This window comes from Pantherophis guttatus, chromosome 8 (genome assembly GCF_059756535.1).
Source record: "Pantherophis guttatus breed Tessera chromosome 8, ASM5975653v1, whole genome shotgun sequence".
Lineage (NCBI taxonomy): Eukaryota > Metazoa > Chordata > Lepidosauria > Squamata > Colubridae > Pantherophis > Pantherophis guttatus.
In genome coordinates, this window is record NC_142070.1 from 43,656,578 (window position 1) to 43,675,148 (window position 18,571).

At 33.7% G+C, this 18,571-nt stretch overlaps 1 protein-coding gene across 6 annotated transcripts in view; it reads left to right on the plus strand.

Annotated features, from left to right (window-relative positions):
• Nucleotides 1–18,571, plus strand: part of FAT1 (FAT atypical cadherin 1) — a 138,621-nt gene that overhangs the window by 81,212 nt on the left and 38,838 nt on the right. For all 6 annotated transcript variants that reach the window (XR_015729110.1, XM_034401509.3, XM_034401512.3 and 3 more), the window contains exons 5-10: nucleotides 3,319–3,648; nucleotides 4,215–4,425; nucleotides 6,759–6,898; nucleotides 10,732–11,007; nucleotides 12,057–12,267; nucleotides 14,187–18,260. Coding sequence is in view for 5 of the 6 variants with exons in the window: in XM_034401509.3 (XP_034257400.2) it covers nucleotides 3,319–3,648; nucleotides 4,215–4,425; nucleotides 6,759–6,898; nucleotides 10,732–11,007; nucleotides 12,057–12,267; nucleotides 14,187–18,260 (5,242 nt within the window). In the remaining variant the exon portion in view is untranslated. The remainder of the gene's footprint in view (nucleotides 1–3,318; nucleotides 3,649–4,214; nucleotides 4,426–6,758; nucleotides 6,899–10,731; nucleotides 11,008–12,056; nucleotides 12,268–14,186; nucleotides 18,261–18,571) is intronic.

Here is an 18,571-nt window from a genome sequence, read left to right on the forward strand (position 1 = left end):
GCTGTTTGCAGGCCTGATCAGCAAGAGATTAATGTTGCAATTCATCAAATACATTTGGCTGCTTTCTTTTTCTTTTTCACAGTAGTTCTACTTATAGTAAAAGCTGTACTGCTCTAGGAGCCAGGAGAAAATGTGTGAGATTCACCAAAAACGTAACGGGGGGGTATCAAAGAAAAAAGTATAATAAAATAAATGAATCTGTTAAAGGGGTATATAATTTCACTTGGGAAGTTTAAAGACAAAATTGCACTTGCCATCCAGGGCCACTTTAAATTTTGTCAAAATACGTTAATTTAGAAATGTTACTTATGTAGCATTATCCAACCTGGAACTTTTTAGGTGTATTTATTTAGCTTTTATTGAATATCATCATAACATTTCTGGGCATTAAAGTTTTGACTAGAAAAACTAGCAAGTTTATTTTTCATTTACTATTAACATTTATCCTGTTCTTTACTTCTGTTTCCATTGAAACAAAGATGTCCTATTTATATTTTCTTAGGTTATAAACTAATCTTTATATAGCATCTTTTAAATCCAGTAAGTACATATCTGTTACAATTACATTCAATGTTTCTTGGAATACATGATTTCTCCCTACATAACATTTGGGAAAAAAAACAATTATTTTCTCTGTACCTAGTTATACCTCAGAAGTTATAGTAGTGTCCTAAACATTTTGTCTTAGAAACTATGGCAGCTGCATTCAATGGACATACTTTTAGTTAGAACAGCATTGGACTGCAATTGTAACTAAAACTATGAATAACTGTGCTTGATTCTTTAACAATATTTGTTGTTGTTGTACAAGCGTTTTCTGATATTCTGGCTGTTTGGTAGAACCTTAGCCAATTGCTTATTTTTTACAAAGTTTCTGTTTTAGTAATAATGTCTTCAAAGCCCTGCTCAGCCATAAAATCTATAGGTGGTCTTGGATGAGGAATGTTCATTCTGTTTATTGTTTCTCAAAGAAATATGTTTGGAGTGTGGATCAAATTCAGCCCTGGAGATATTTGGGAAAGGTGTGGTAGAAATACAGTAGAGTTGAATGTTCAAGTAGCAATATAGTAGGTGAATTTAGTAGAGGGTCTTTACTTCAACATATATTTCTCCATTGCTTTTTCACATTTGCTCACGAAGACACAGTATCTTTTTCCTTTCTCACAGAAGTAGCCCTAACAAAGAATTTTGTTCTTCGGCATCAGTTTGGTACATTTTGTCTTCCTTTTCAATTGCTTATAAGTACAGATATATTTTCTGTTGCAAATTGAGTCTGATATTTTCTACTGTTGGTTCTAAAATATATCAGAATCTTAAGTTATTTTATTCATGAGAATGAAATACCATTCTATCCTTCTCATTTGTTCCCTTTATTTATGTCAGATCCATTCTTGAGAATTAGGGATTTTATAGAGAAATTTAGAAAGTGGTGCAGAGGGCTGCAAAGGGTAGAGTATGGGAAAGATTTTACAAGCAGATTCCTTATCTTTTCACACTGCATCTTCTTAAGTCAAAAGGGTGTTAGTTGCTTTGTTAGAAGAGTGGGGTACCTGCCTTAGAAATATGCAGATAAAATGTTTCAATGTACATTATAAAGATAGCAAATCAAAAGCAATTTGATTTAGTGACCAGTAGAAAAATATTTTTAAAAAAGCAATAGGCACCTTAAAAATCTACTACAATGATATTTTTTGTTTTATACATCCAGCACCATTCTGTTCTGGATATATTTCTGGATATATAGTTCTGGATATATGGATATAAAGAATGCAGATATAGGCACAGAACAAATGAAAGAGTCTATGGCAGCAGTGCTACCGAACATAGCCAACCTAACCAAATACAGTAACATTGAAATAATCAGAACCATGAACCTCATCAATCTTTGTCGCACACTTATTTTCAATTTCATGGACAAATATATCAACAAAACACTCTCAGGACTCATAGCAGAGACTATAATGCAGAGTCTAGATACTATAGCTCTCCAACAGGTAACAACCAAAAGTATGGATCAGAAATGTAGACAACATCTTTATCTTAATAAAAAGGAAGAGCTTAATCACTAACAAAGGATAGTTTGGTATAGTGATGAAAATTCTGTACTCTGCCTGTTCTTGGCAGCTACTGCAAGGAACATATAAGTAAACACAAAACCTACATTCATATAAATAAGCATAAGCATGATGATATGGTTGATTCAACCTTATTCCATCCCATCATAGGAGTCACAACTTTAGTAGAGTTCTATTGAATGATATAGTCTATTTTCATATGAAATGAACAATTTGTCTATATGTCTGATGTTAAAAAAATTCAAGCAAACATGTTTATAAATTAGCATAAGGACTTAAAATGGGTAAGAGTCTTGCAAGTTTGATAATTACTGGAAGTTTTAAAGACTTCAGACTTAGGAGCAGAATGTAACATTCAGGTGCCATATTGGTTGTCTCTATAATACATTGCTGTATGCTTCACTGACTTCCATTTTCTTTTCAGGTGTAATGCATGATGTTGGTTATCATTGTTAAAGCTCTAGATGGCATAGGGCCAGGTTATTTGCAAAGCCACAGCTCCCTGGGGTGTCCTTTGGCTCCATCAGGTCAGATAGATGGTGCCTAGGCAGAGTATCTTCCAAGTAGCAGTTCTACTGCATGAAATACATTTCTCCATGAGATCTGTCAGGCCTCCATTCTTCTAGATGGCTTTCCCCCAAGCTTTGGGATAGAGTGAAACTTACTCCCAATAATTATGATTTTTAAAATCTATTCAGGTACTTGTTTTAGGAACTCAGGAATTATTTTTTGGAGGTTCATTTTTTTTTTATTCTTTTGTGTTCTTGTTCTTGAACTGCCTAGAGATGTGGCACATAAGATGGGTGGTTCTATAAATAAATGCATCATTTTAAAAGTGTCTTTCTTCCTCCCTGTTTCTAGCTCCAGCACTGTGGAATGTAGCTTCTAGTCCTGATTTGTTAAATAAGATATTTTGAACATTAGAATTATACTTAATATTAGCACCATTTAAGGACAGTATTTAATTATTTTCCAAGTGCTTGCAGTAAAGTGAGTCATGTTTTCCATTTTGATACATAGACAATTATGAATACTTAAGAGGTTGACTTAATCTAGGCTTATATTAGATACTGTTGGCAAAGATAATCACATTTTATCCACTTTTCAAAATATTTAGACGTTACAGCTGGAAACATATTGAAAGTTCTACAGTGGGGAAAAATAGAGGGGGAGTCACAGTCTGCTTTGATTTCTAACAAAGAAGAAACATTTATTTTTGTGAATTGTTTTATTGTCCAATTAGGTAACTGTGACAGATAATGGTACACCAGCAGAATCAACCCTTACCCGTGTCATTGTGAAAATTTTAGATGAAAATGATAATCGACCTCAATTCTTGCAAAAATTTTATCAAATCAAACTGCCCGAGCGTGAAAAACCAGAGAGAGAAAGAACAGCAAGAAAAGAACCAATCTACCGTGTGGTAGCTGCAGACAAAGACGAAGGTCCCAATGCAGAAATATCTTATAAAATTGAGGAGGGCAACGAGCATGGCAAATTTTTTATTGACCCAATAACTGGTGTTGTCTCATCTAAGAAATATTCTGGAGCTGGAGAATATGACATTCTTACAGTAAGTTTGGATTTCAGTTGCATGCTGTCAGTGCCTTTGCATTTTTATGTAGCACTGTTATTATAGCTTATTTGGAAAATATTATAAAATACTGGAAAATCTTTAAATTCATAGCAAACCAAACTTACTTTTTCAAAATGTGTTCTCTTTTTTATAAAAAAATAAATAAAAATTAAAATGTTTAAAATGCTCATGTAACATTTTAGTAACCAAATTGTTTTTTAAAAAACATTCTCTTAGTTAAGATTCAGGTGTTCATTGTGCAAGTAGTGCTAGCTTGCTTCTACATATATGCAGTCCCCATTTTATACATTATATATCTTTTATACAGGTAACATGATGCAGTTTATTCTAACGTAACTGAGAATAAACCCTCTTAAAGTCAATAAATGTTTGAATATGTCTTAATAGGATTATATTGAAAGTTCTCTTGGCAGTTACAAAACTTACTGGTTCTTGACCTTTCCTGATTGTGAGCTTGACCATTTTAGTCCAGTATTTTCTGTGTTGTATATAGTTTATTTTCTTTCAAACATTTAAAATTGCTAATACTCTTATATTCTTAGATCAAGGCTGTGGATAATGGCCGTCCACAAAAGTCATCAACAGCCCGTCTTCATATAGAATGGATCTCAAAACCCACTCCATCTTCTGAACCCATTTCTTTTGAAGAATCATTTTTTTCTTTTACGGTCATGGAAAGTGATCCAGTAGCTCACATGATTGGTGTAATAGGTGTCGAGCCACTGGGTACTTTACTCTGGTTTGATATTACAGGTAAGAGTATTTTAGAATTTTTCATTGTGACTTCTTGATTATTTAGATCAGGGGTGTCAAACTCACAGCCCGCAGGCCACATTCATCATGCGCTGGCCACGCCCACCCCTGGTTTAGCGAAGGGGGGGGAAGTTTCGATACATCAGGTGATGATGACGTGAAGATGTGAGTTTGGCACCCCTTATTTAAATGATAGTTAACATCTCTTCAGTAGCTACAAAATGAAAAGAAATCTGGGAGATTTAATTAAAATGATTTAATTAAATATATGCTGTTAATGAGTGAAGAGAATATGATTTTTTTTCAGTTTTTTCATAAATAAAATAATCCAACATTCTATGTTCCAGCATGAAAAATAATTGCAGTCTCTAATTTAATAGCTAGATTCAATTTAATAAAAAGGAATAATTAGGGGCAGTATTTTGAATGCATTACTAAACAATCAGGGCTGATTTAAGATTTTGGCTCCCTTCATCCCAATGAAGTTATTACCTCAGGTGTTCTGCTTAAATTTAATTTTTGAAGAGCTCTGTAAAAAAGCCATTGATGTCTATAAATCTGGAAAAAGATGCAAAACTATTTTCTAAAGCTCTGCACTCCAATAATCCATAGTCCAACACAATGGATCTTCAAATGGAGAACAGCAGATAGTCTCGTATGGCCCATTCTCTGAATATCACTCAAAGAAAGCTTCACACTTCCCATTTTCACCTTCCCATGAAAGTAACTATCACCAGAAGACTTTTTTCAATGCACTTTGTTGCAATTTCAATTCAGTTTCAGTTTATTAAGCGCACAACGTTTATTAAGAGTAGAACAAGCCAGAATGCTTGGGTTGCACTCTGTGAGATCTAGTTATTAGATAAGGGCTAGTTGGAGTAATTGATCTATGTCTGTCTGCTTGTTCCTAGCTGAATGGGAATTGTGAAAATTCCGTATTTGCATGAAATGCTGCCATTGTGTAGATAATAAAACATACTGATTGGGATCCTGCAGTTACTGCAAGTTTCTTGACTGTTCCTGCCAGCATGAATCAAATTGATTGACATTTTCTGCTTTTGCTTTATTTTATTTATTTTTTTTCCTTTCTTTTTGGCTGTATCAGATGACAAAGTTGCTAGTGAAGTTTTTTACATCTTTCCCATGGCTTGTATAACAGAAGGTATCTGCTTAGATCACATAATTGTGGGTCAGATTATGAGATCTACAGTAAAAAAACATTCTGATATAGAATATTTTATATCAGTTCACAGCTTTCTAGTTCACAATAATTGCCCATGGTTCTGTCTTGTTATTTTATCATCTCCAATGCAATGTGCCCCTAGGCAATTCAGATAAAGAGTATGATGTTTTGCTGTAGTCCTCTTTGTGTTTTGCAGCAGTTAGAAGCTTTATCCTGCTTTTAGAGTTGGCAATCTAGAAATTTAGTAGTATTTGTAATGAGGCAATATCCTGTCCATTATTATGAATGGTTGTAAACATACATGTGATTAGATGCCTTTAACATCTCTCAAGCTTCTTTACAGCTAAATATATGTTTGGAAGAAATGTACAATGTAATTGTGAAAGAAATACAGCTCAAGAATGAATGACAAAGTCTGTTTTAAAATTATTTTATTTTATTTTAAATAAAATAAATATGCACCATGGAAGTAAGATAATTTGAGGGGGTATCCCTAGTGACTTGGTAATAAATAACATGATTTCTTATTTAGAAATATTTTATCTAAAATTGAGAATCAATAAAATTGGGTGAGCAAAAAATATTTATTACAGCTAATTAAAGTTTGTTTTAATCATTCTCATAATGTTAAATACAGTACCACTTCAGTGTTGCTACAGAGTGGATTCCATTCATAATAAATCTATCATGATCAGAATTAATTTAAGAAAAAGAAAAGGGTGGCTGGAATCTTGTCTTTATCTTTGTTTTTACTCAGAAGCCTTTGAAGGAATTCTAGTAGTAAAAATATAGCATGGTGAATCAGTTCTGTTGGAGTTTTAACACTAAATGCATAGTTTTGAATGAAATAGAGATTTCAAATGGCTATTCCTCTTTTATTCCAGTAAGATTACCGGTTGGGTGCTTCAAAGTTGTTTTTTTGAATTTGATTAAAACATTGAAGAGGGGTGGGCAACTATGGCCCTTTAAGACCTGTGGACCTAAACTTCCAACTCCTGGAATTCCAGAGTCAGTTATGGAGTTGAAGTCCACAGGTTTTAAAGGGACCATAGTTGCCTATCCTATTCTTTACATTAGAGCAAAGAATATTCCCATGTTACAAGAAAACTGGATTTTATGAATTTACGTCTTGTGCAATTTCTTGGAGCAGGTGGCAACTCTGACAGCCGCTTTGATGTGGACAAGGGCACAGGAACAATAGTTGTCGCTAAACCTCTTGATGCAGAACAGAAATCAAATTACAATTTGACAGTAGAAGCAACAGATGGAACTAGGACTATTAGTACGCAGGTAACAGAATTTCTAATGAACTGTTTACAAAAATCAGTGTGTGTGTGTGTGTGTGTTCGTTCTTGGTGTTCCTGGGCAGAATTACATAAAGTAAAGTAATTTTATTTGAAAAAGAAAGAGTTTTCTATACAAATATAGTACAATAGCTCTACAGTTCCATAATTGTAAGGGAGAAGATTCTGTGTAAGTATATAAGTGTATTTTGTATCAGCTTTAAAATCAGACAGTGTTCTACTATTGGTACAATAAATGAAAACCAGAAACAACAAAACTACAATTTACATAGCAAAAGAAAGTATATACCAGTAATAAGAAAATACTACAATGTAGTGTCTAATACATAGACACAAATTCAGTGAAAATAATCATTTGTGTAGTGAAATAATCTTGTTTTGATGTCTGGGTTAATTCTGGTCTTAAAAGTAATAATAAGAGATTAGGTTTCTTGCTACTAGATGTTTCCCAACAAAAATTTCCATCTGTTTATATGTCTTAATTGTATACACTAGTATTATATTTATGTTTGCATATGGAGTTATTTAAATTAAAACCTGAAATAAAGCAACAATAGTTGTTTATGTATGAATTATCCCAATGATTAAAGACCTCCTGTTTATTTTGGTGTCAAGATAAAATGGCTGTGAATATAACTTCTCTGTTGAAACCACATGAAACAGCTTCCACATGACAACAATTCTCCATGCACCAGAATTTTGAGGAAGACTGTATGAAACAAAAGCAATTTGATAAATTTAACTGTGACATATGAAATGATTAAAGAACAAATTCAGTTTAAAGATCAGAAAGTAGAAAATAAAAGACAATTATTATCAGTCCTACTCGTACTTTGAAATAGCTGGACCAACTTCTTTCTTCTCACATTGAAAAGAGGAGAAAGAGAAGTTATGTGTGGTATGATAAACATAAATAAAGAGAAAGTTTTCCCCCTTTATCTAAAACATGGTTATCCAGTGTAATTAACTGGTTTTGGAGGATTGGAAGGGACTTTGACATAGCTTATTGTTAAACTGTGTAATACGCTGCCAGAAGATGTGCTGATGAACATCAACTGAAGTAGATCTGAAAGGTTTATTAGATACCAATTGTTTAGAAGTTAGACTATGACTTATTAACAGAATGAGATAAAGAATGCCATTATATACAAATCCTAGGGAACACAGAATCATTGTCATTGTGGCAGACATTGTTGAGATTTCGCTGTTTATTTAGTCAAAGAATAGATCTGGTTCTTTGTCAAAACAGCATCTTTGCCTCAGATTTTTGTCATGGTTAGAATCAAATGTTGATCATGTCCTCTAGAAAATAATAGTTTACTATTACGAAAAACTGTTTGGGTTGTCATAATGTATTTGCCAATTGTTTGTTTTGATAAAAAATACATAGATCATTTTTAAAAGTTTTTTTTTTATTTGTCAAGAAAGGAACAGATTACTTTTGTGATAAAAGCTTATCTGAATTTTCATATTCCTTTCTTAAAAGAATTAACTGAATTGTGGCTACAGGAATTTAACACTACTATGTCAAGGAAATAGAACTGTGCTTATTTAATAAGCAGCAAAGTTTCCAACTAGTCTAGACATGTTTATTGCCTAAGGCAATGTTCCCAACCTTCTCTTAATTGAAGAATTCAGTTTTAAAAATTTTTAAAGAAAGCTTTGAAGTGTTGTTTTATTATTGTAATATTGTATCATCATACCATTATCTATTATGTTATTTATTATATTATTTTATTGTTCATCCAAGGGTATCCTGAAGATTCCAGGTTTTATTCAAAATTATGAAAACAACATTGCATTGTGGGAGGGCACACTCACACCTATTTGTGCATGCATGTAACATCACATTGTGGTCACATGCAAAAGAAGAGAAACTTAAATCATGATGTTCCACTGCATCATTCCCCATTCTCTCACAGATTTACCTATTTATACAGGTAGTCCTCTACTTACAACCGTTTGTTTGATGACCATCCAAAGTTACAACAGCAACTGAAAAAAAAATGCTTATCACACTTAGGGCTGTTTCAGAATCGCCATTGTCACAGAACCAAAATTCAAATTTTTGGCAGTTGGAATGTATTTATGACAGTTGCAGTGTCCTGGGTATGTGATCACCTCTTGCAACTTGCTTACAAAGTCAATAGGGAAGCCAGATTCATTTAACAACCATGTTACTAGCTTAACTGCAGTGATTCACTTAACAACAATGGCAAGAAAAATGGTAAAATGGCACAAAATTCACTTAACAACTGTCTTGCTTAGCAAGGGAAACTCAATTGTGGTCATAAGTTGAGGACTACCTGGTTGTTGTTTTTTTTAAAGAATTTTAAGCAAATAATAACTTCCTGAAAGATCTTATGGGAAAAAAATAACCCTGAAATATAACTGAGGTGAGCATGTGTGGAATATTTGATGAAGTTATCTAAATATTGATGAGTGGAGTGTTGTTGCTGCTACAGTCTCAGATGATCCTTGTCACTTTTTGGTATCATAGAAACCATGGCCTCTGGTCCTCTTTCTTGTCAGTTCTTACATGCTTTGTTGATCATTGCTGTTATATAATTTTCTACTCAGATATCTGTCCCAATTACTAGTTGACAAACATACATATATTTTTTGTAAATTTTGGAAGATTTTGTTTCAGTGTATATATATGCTCACAGAAGTGTTAGTGATTGTAGTTTTACATGTTTGATTTTTTTTTTTTTTCTGTTACGTCCATAACTTCTATAAAGTAACTCATTCATTTATAGCAGTTAGAATTGCTGGATTAGACAGCAGTTAGATGCATTAGTTGTATCCTTGTTGATTTATTTCTAGTTGCTTAGTTTTATAGTTTCTATTGGCATTGCTTTTTATATCATAATATTTATACCACTCTATTGTATTCTGCACATTATACTTTACATAGTATCTATATCAATTATATTTTTGCATATAAATTTTAGTGATGTTAAGATTTTATTCTTTTGTTAATAATTCTACGTTGTAGTATTTTTTTCATCGACTGGCTGTTATTTAGATGGGTCTAAACTTGTCATTGTATAATGTAATTTTATACTAACTTAATGATTGAAATAGAGATTGATGTTGCATACTTGTAGAAAAGGAAATATTTCAGTAATATTTATAGTTTTAAAGTTAATAAATAAAAGATTGGAGGAAATGAGCACACATAGTATAAAGATTTGTTTTGATCTATCCTTATATGAAACCTGTTATCAATACTAAATGACTATCAGGCACGACCATTTCAATCAATATATATGTGAAGGAATATTTTACAAACCACATTGATATGTTGCTTTTCTTAGTCCTAAAATGTTGAACTCTGCTAAAATAATACAAATATTCTCACTTTTATATGAAAGTAAACTACTGTTCTAAATTATATAATCATATGAATTATATAATTCCACCTAGAATCATTGGATTGGGATAGTCTATAATTTCTGCTAATTTGGTAAATTCAGTAAATATAACATACTATAGTAGATATGACTGAAAAGGTCTGTCACATGTTAAGAATGTTATATTTTCTAAAAAGACCAGTCCATCCCAAAAATAATTGTGTTGTTTAGAGGACAAAATAAGAATTTCATACATCATGCTCAGAATCTTGAAAACGTCTAAAGTAGTGGATGGACAATTTTTTTTCCTCTACAGCAGATTGATTTGATCATCTTTAATATGTATTGTTTTATATTGTCCTCTGTAGCTTGTTTGTAGTATTATTTTCTGATTTCCTGTGGGGTTTCATATTTGTGTTATAATGTTGTTGCTGCCATGTTTTATTTTTGCATGTCATTTCAGGTGTACATTAACATAATAGATACAAATGATCACAGACCAGAATTTTCTCTGTTAGAATACCAAGTCGTTATAGCAGAAGACATATTGCCAGAGACAGAAATTTTGCAAGTCAGTGCCTCAGACAGAGATGAGAAGAACAAACTAATTTATACTATGCAAAGCAGCATGGATCCTACCAGCCTTAGGAAATTTCGCCTTGATCCTGTAACTGGCTCACTTTATACTGTTGAAAAGTTGGATCATGAAGTCATTCATCAACATGTTCTCACAGTCATGGTAAAGAACCATTATTGTGCTTGTTCTTCAGCCGAAGTGTTAAACTTTGCAAGCAGTATGTGGATACAAATCTGAAAAACAAATAATTAAATGTCTGGCTTTTCAGTAAAACAGAACCATTCATAAGCAGAAACTGAAATGATTGCAGGTCAGCTACCTCTTACACTTATACATAGCATATATTTTAACCATTTACTTTTTTTTTTGCTTAGGAAAGGTTTGTGGGATATGTAAATTGGGAAGAGTCAAGCCTTCTTTCCCTAATTTTTAGAATGCCTTCCCTTTCCAATGCACTCGTTAGCTCTCATCCAAACCACACTCCAATTTAACTCTGAGCTGTAAATTAAAAAGTCATTTGTTGAAATGTTAATTCTTCTGTGATACTACTTCCGATGGTCTTTGGCAACTTGTTATCTCTAAATCCACAAGATTCTGGCTTTAAAATGAAATATCCAAATTATAGGCATGCCAACTCACTACAGTAATTCTGGGCAACTAACGTAGATGGTAATACTGTAGAACTGACCTATTTTATAAGAGTTCTGTAAACTTATTTAGATGACATATTTGAAAGATCAAAAATTTTCAAAACACTATAAAATACTAATGCCAGCTAATGTCATGGTCTTTTTCCACATTCAAGCTGTTTAACATTTTGTTCCCTCGTTTCTGTTTGTTGTTTGGAAGGAATTTCACTTTGAATATTCTCAGAGAGGACAAATTAAAAAGAAGTGCTTAACTATTATTAGTCCTTTTTCCCATTTTAATTCCTATCTCTTCCTTTTCTAATCTAATTAAGGAGATTTATATAAAAAGCCATCTGTAACACTAATCATATGCTTGTGAATTGTACACAATATTAAAATATACTCACCCACCTCACAAAAGAAATAGGCGAAATAGTAATATTTATTCTCTTGCATTGTGTTTATTTGTATTGAGCAAAACCATTTCTGTAGGATGTAGGTTTGAGAATTTGTTTAGAATAAAATTGCATGTAAAATTGAATTTTTGCTAATTTGAATAAAATAATGTGCTAATTGTTTTAGGTACGAGATCAAGATGTTCCTGTCAAGCGCAACTTTGCTAAAATCATCATTAATGTTAGCGATACAAATGATCACGCTCCATATTTCACCAGTTCTTCTTATGAAGGCCAAGTATATGAGTCAGCAGCTGTTGGGTCCATGGTGGTTCAAGTTACAGCATTAGATAAGGATAAAGGGGAAAATGCAGAAATCATATACTCCATAGAATCAGGTAAATTCCAATATTTTCAATATGTTGTAAAGATTAAAATGTAGCAGTATAAAAATATCCACAGTTTCCGATATGCAAATTGTGAGCAGACGTACATTGTTCAAAACAGTGCAAAGCTTACTTTCAAAAGTATTTCATCTACACTGAATTTATTTCTTTGTTTGAATTATTTATATAGCATGAAGCAAAACATCATCCCCTCCCCAAGAAAAAAAATCCTCAGATTATTAACCATTAAAATTAAATAATGATTTGGCTAATTTTGTTTTCTCTCTGTTTTAAATGTAGCTGAGTAATGGTTCAGTTATTTTAGAAGTTTAAAAAATTTACAATCTGTATATTATTTGGAATATGCTACACTAAAAGCAGCAAGGAGATTAGAAATGTCTGTTTCTAGGATTCAAAACGATGATGAAATACAGCTGCTACTTTAAAAGGAAGTTCCATAAATCAAGAGCAATACACAAAGACCTGTGTATCAGAGTCATATAGTTTTCCATTTACAGAATGATGGCTTCTGATACAATAGATTTCCAACCAGACCCTCATAGCACAGAAGGTTATATGAAAGTTATATAAAGGGAATCTTCTACTTTTATTTAAATATAAAGGTTAGAACCCCACATTTGAGTTTAGGTTGTAATCTATCAATTAAAATGTATGAAACATAGCATCCCATGTTGTATGCAATTAGTCTAGAAGAAAGGACATTCTTTTGAAATGACAACTCTTATCTGGTCAAATGTCTGTTTTCCAGCTTGCTCCCTGTCATCCAATCTTTCTCGTCTTTCCTTAGAAATTCTTCCTTATTTATCCAGAGAACATTGTGGGAGGAAATGTTAAAACTTTCTCAACATTGTTTTTTCTGGTCTATTCAGCAACTCTACAGCTAAAGCATTAGGGCAAACATTTTAGGCATATGAAATGAACATTCCTTAAATGCTTGTAATGGCTTAAAGGATTAGAAATGGGATATTCTAAGAATGGCACTCTGTTTATGACTTTCAATATTAAAAAAGGATAATATCAACAGCCTACCCAAATACATAATTTAAACATATTAATAAAATAAGTCATTATGAAGTGGTTGATTTAATTTTTTCTTGCTCTGTTCTGTAATTAAAGTATTAGGAAAAATATTTGCTATCTTAATTTTTGGGAATTTCCTAGGCAGTGTGAAATGCCAGAGTATTTTCTGCCATTCAGAAAAGCCTATTTGTTCCTGTCTTTATTCAGCAGTCAGAATGAAACTGCCTTTTCTCAAAGTAAAAATTTTAATACAGAGCCTCAAGTCTATACATTTTAATTGGGAGTAATTTAGCTAAAAAATGTTTTAATTAAGCCACTGAAGTGTTTTTAGATTTAAAAATAATGACATAAAAGGGCTGCTAATGAACTACTAATTAAGCTTCTATTGAGACTTGATCAAAGGACATTTGACTACAATTTGCAGGCTGGATTTTTATGGAAAAATCCGTTTTGAAAATGTGACCATAAAAATTAACCTCTCCCCTTCCAAAATATTCTAGATTACTATGGATTTAAAAAAACAGGGTCAGAGAACTCCATCCATCAGCAGCCCACTAACATTCCTATTCTGCTCATGGGGGCACAGGCTTTTCCAATGCTTATAGCCCACTTGATTTCTCCTGACTGCATACAAATTCAGGCACTTGCAGAATTCGGTTCCTTTGCTGGCTACCAGCTGGGAGCTTATATGCAAGACTCATTCTAAGTTTTTTGTTTTACTTCAGCATAAAATGCCATGGCATTTAAAGGACATTGTGCTTTATATTATTTGAATCTAATAAATTGGTGTTCAGTAAGGAACAGTTGGCAACCTATAGATTTATCTAAATAAATTATTTTTTTTCAGATCATTAATTTCCTGTCCTTCTATTTTTCTTTCTCCCAAACAGGAAATATTAGAAATGCTTTCAATATCGACCCAGTCTTGGGTAGTATTACTACTGCAAAAGAATTGGATCTCAGGATTCAGGATCAGTACACTTTGATGGTGAAGGCAACAGATAAAGGGATCCCCCCAATGAATGAAGTCACAGCTGTGCACATTTCTGTCACAATCTCTGACAATTCATTGCCCAAGTTTTCCTCCCAAGAATACTCTGCAGAAATCAGTGAAAACAGCAGCATTGGCAGCTTCATCATCATGGTTGTTACACATAGCCAGTCATCTGTAGCCTATGAAATAAAAGAGGGCAACATAGGTGATGCCTTCACTATAAACTCACATTCCGGTGTTATCACTTCTCAGAAGATTCTTGATTTTGAAACCTTGCCTTTTTATAGTCTTATTATTCAGGGAACCAATATGGCTGGCCAGTCCACTAACACCACTGTACTGGTGCACCTTCGAGACGAGAATGATAATGCACCAACTTTTATGCAATCAGAATACACAGGACTCATCAGTGAATCTGCTTCGATTAACAGTGTGGTTCTAACAGAGAGGAATATGCCATTAGTGATTCGAGCTACAGATGCTGACAAAGAATCAAATGCTTTACTTGTCTATCAGATTGTTGAGCCATCTGCCCACAAATATTTTGCCATTGATTCTAGTACAGGAGCCATTCGTACAGTAATGACCTTGGATTATGAAGAAACCAATATTTTTCATTTCTCTGTGCAAGTATATGATATGGGAATACCACACTTGTCTGCAGAATATGCAGCTAATGTTACTATTTCTGTAATTGACATCAATGATTGTCCTCCAGTCTTCTCTAAAGACCTATATGAAGCAACTGTTCTGGTGCCAACATATAAAGGAGTAAAAGTTGTTACAGTAAATGCAAATGATCTAGATTCAGAAGCCTTTTCACAACTCATGTATTCTATCATTGAAGGCAATATTGGAGAAAAATTTTCAATCAATTCCAAGACTGGGTGGATAACAGTACAAAATACAACTCAACTAAGAAGTCGGTATGAACTGACAATCAGAGCATCGGATGGCAGGTTTTCAAGCACTACATCTGTCAAAATTAATGTAAAAGAGGCCAAGGCGAATCAGCTGAAATTCACACGTAGTTCTTATAATGCTGTGGTCCAGGAAAATTCCACAGAAGCGAGAACGGTAGCAATCATCACTGCTGTAGGAAATCAAATAAATGAACCTTTGTTCTATCAGATTCTAAATCCAGATAATCGATTTAAAATCAGTTATACTTCTGGAGTCCTTTCAACCACTGGAATACCATTTGACCGCGAGCAACAGGAATCATTTGATATTGTGGTAGAAGTGACTGCAGAACATAATCCAGGTGTACAATCCATCATTGTACACCTTGTGGTAAAGGTCACTATAGAAGACATAAATGATAATGCTCCTGTCTTTGTCAATCTTCCATATTATGCCACTGTTAAAATAGATACTGAAGTTGGTGAAGTGATTCACTATGTAACTGCTGTAGACAGTGATATAGGTAGAAATGGTGAAATACAGTATTCTTTCAAGGAACATAGTGACCAATTCCAAATAGGGGAAACTGGTGAAATCACACTCAAGAAACAATTTGACCCAGACACACTAAACAAAGAGTATCGTCTTACTGTGATAGCCCAGGATAAAGGAGAACCAAGTTTATCTGCTGAAGTTATTGTTCCAATCACTGTGGTAAATAAAGCCATGCCAATATTTGAAAAAACTTTCTACAGTGCAGAGATACCAGAAAATACCCCACTCCATAGTCCAGTGGTTCATGTGCAAGCATATAGCCCAGAAGGGCTGAAAGTCTTTTACAGTATCACAGATGGTGATCCTTTTGATCAATTCAATATCAACTTCAACACTGGAGTTCTCACTGTTATTGCCTCCTTAGATTTTGAGGCTCATCCTGCTTACAAATTGAGCATCCGGGCAACTGATTCATTGACGGGGGCCCATGCTGAAGTGTTTGTGGATATAATAATTGAAGACATCAATGATAATCCTCCTGTCTTTACAGAGCAAATACATGGTGCCACAATTTCTGAGGCATCTATAATTGGAACATCTGTTGTACATGTCAGGGCAACTGATGCTGATTCTGGATTAAACAAAAAGATTTCTTACCATTTGGTAGGCAACTTTAGCAAAAACAATGATTATTTTGTTATAGATAGTACGGGGCTCATTCTGACATCAAGGAGCTTGGATTTTGAAGAAGCTCAGCAACACATATTGTTGGTGAGAGCAATAGACAGTGGAATGCCTCCACTGAGCAGTGACATTGTGGTAACTGTTGATATAACAGACCTGAATGATAATCCACCAGTGTTTAACCAGCTGCTTTATAAATCTAATATCAGTGAATTGGCTCCCCATGGGCACTTTGTAACATGTGTAAAAGCCTCAGATCCAGACAGTTCAGATGCAGAAAAGCTTGAATATTCCATATTAACGGGGAATGATAACATGCATTTTGTTATCCATAGCAAGACTGGGGTCATCACTCTTTCAAACATACATAGACAGACTCTGAAACCAAACTATCATCTCAATATATCTGTCTCTGATGGAGTCTTCAGAAGTTCAGCTCAGGTTCACATAAATGTAATCGGAGCCAATTTGCATAGTCCTGTGTTCAGTCAGAATGAATATGAGGTGGAATTAGCTGAAAATGCTCCATTGCATACCCTGGTGACCGAAGTCAAAGCTATAGACAAAGATCCTGGCAGTTATGGATCTGTAACATACCATATTATGAATGATTTTGCAAAAGACAGGTTTTATACTAATGAGAGGGGGCAATTGTTTACCTTGGAAATACTTGATCGTGAAACTCAAGCTGAAAAAGTCATCTTTATTAGGTTCATGGCTAAGGATGCTGGGGGGAAAGTGGCATTCTGCAGCATCAATGTCATACTTACTGATGTTAATGATAATGTTCCTCTGTTCCGAGCAACTGAGTATGAAGTCAGTATTGGATCCGGTGTTCCAAGAGGTACATCTATCATCAAAGTCTTGGCTTCCGATGCTGATGAAGGTTCCAATGCAGATATCACATACACAATTGAAGCAGATTCTGAACATGTTGAGGAGAATTTAGAAATTGATCATTTGACTGGAGTAATAACTACAAAAGAAAGCTTAATTGGGCTAGAAAATCAGTTTCTTACGTTTTTTGTTAGAGCAATGGATGGTGGATCCCCACAAAAGGATTCTAGCGTCCCCCTATATGTTAGAATACTCTCTCCTGAAATACGTTTGCCAAAATTTTCAGAACCATTTTATTCTTACATTCTTTCTGAAGATACTCCTATTGGGACTGAAATTGATATTATACGAGCAGAGCACACCCATACCTTGTTATATAGTCTTGTTAAAGGATATACACCTGAAAGAAATAAAGATGATTATTTTGTGATAGACAAGCATAATGGAAGGCTAAAAGTTGAAAAAAGTCTGGATCATGAGGTAACTAAATGGTACCAGTTCTCAGTGCTTGGATATTTTATGAAGGAAAATTATAAAGTTGTCTCTTCTGTAGACATAAGTATTCAAATCAAAGATACAAATGATAATGCACCAATCTTTGAAGCCAATCCTTATGAAGCATACTTAGTAGAAAATATGCCAGCTGGATCAAAAGTCATACGGGTAAAAGCAATGGATCAGGATTCTGGGAACAATGGACAAATTACTTACAAGCTGGAGCCGAGCCAGGATACTGAAATCCTAGAGTCTTTTGGCATAAATTTGGAAACTGGCTGGATTACCACTCTAAGAGAGCTTGACCAGGAAAAGCAGGCCAAATACCAAATTATTGTGGTGGCATCTGACCGTGCTGAAAAAATGCAGTTGTCCTCCACCACTGTTGTAGAAGTTTATGTAGCTGATGTGAATGACAGCCCTCCTCAGTTTACTGCGGAGATTTATAAAGGAACAGTCAGTGAAGATGATCCAGTTGGAGGAGTAGTTGCTATAATAAGCACCACCGATGCTGATTCAGAATATTCTAATAGACAAGTCAACTATTTTATTACCGGTAAATATTTATTTAAATATTTAAAACTTCAGGTCTTCTGAATTCTTCCATTAACCTGAATCTCTCTGTTTGATAATAAACTAGCTATTGTCTATTCAACAAAGATAGATAGATAGATAGATAGATAGATAGATAGATAGATAGATAGATAGATGATAGATAGATAGATAGATAGATAGATAGATAGATACATACATACATACATACATACATACATACATACATACATACATTAGATAGATAGACACACACATGCATATATATATACACACTATAATTTTTATTATGGAACAATTATTTGTATTGATTGT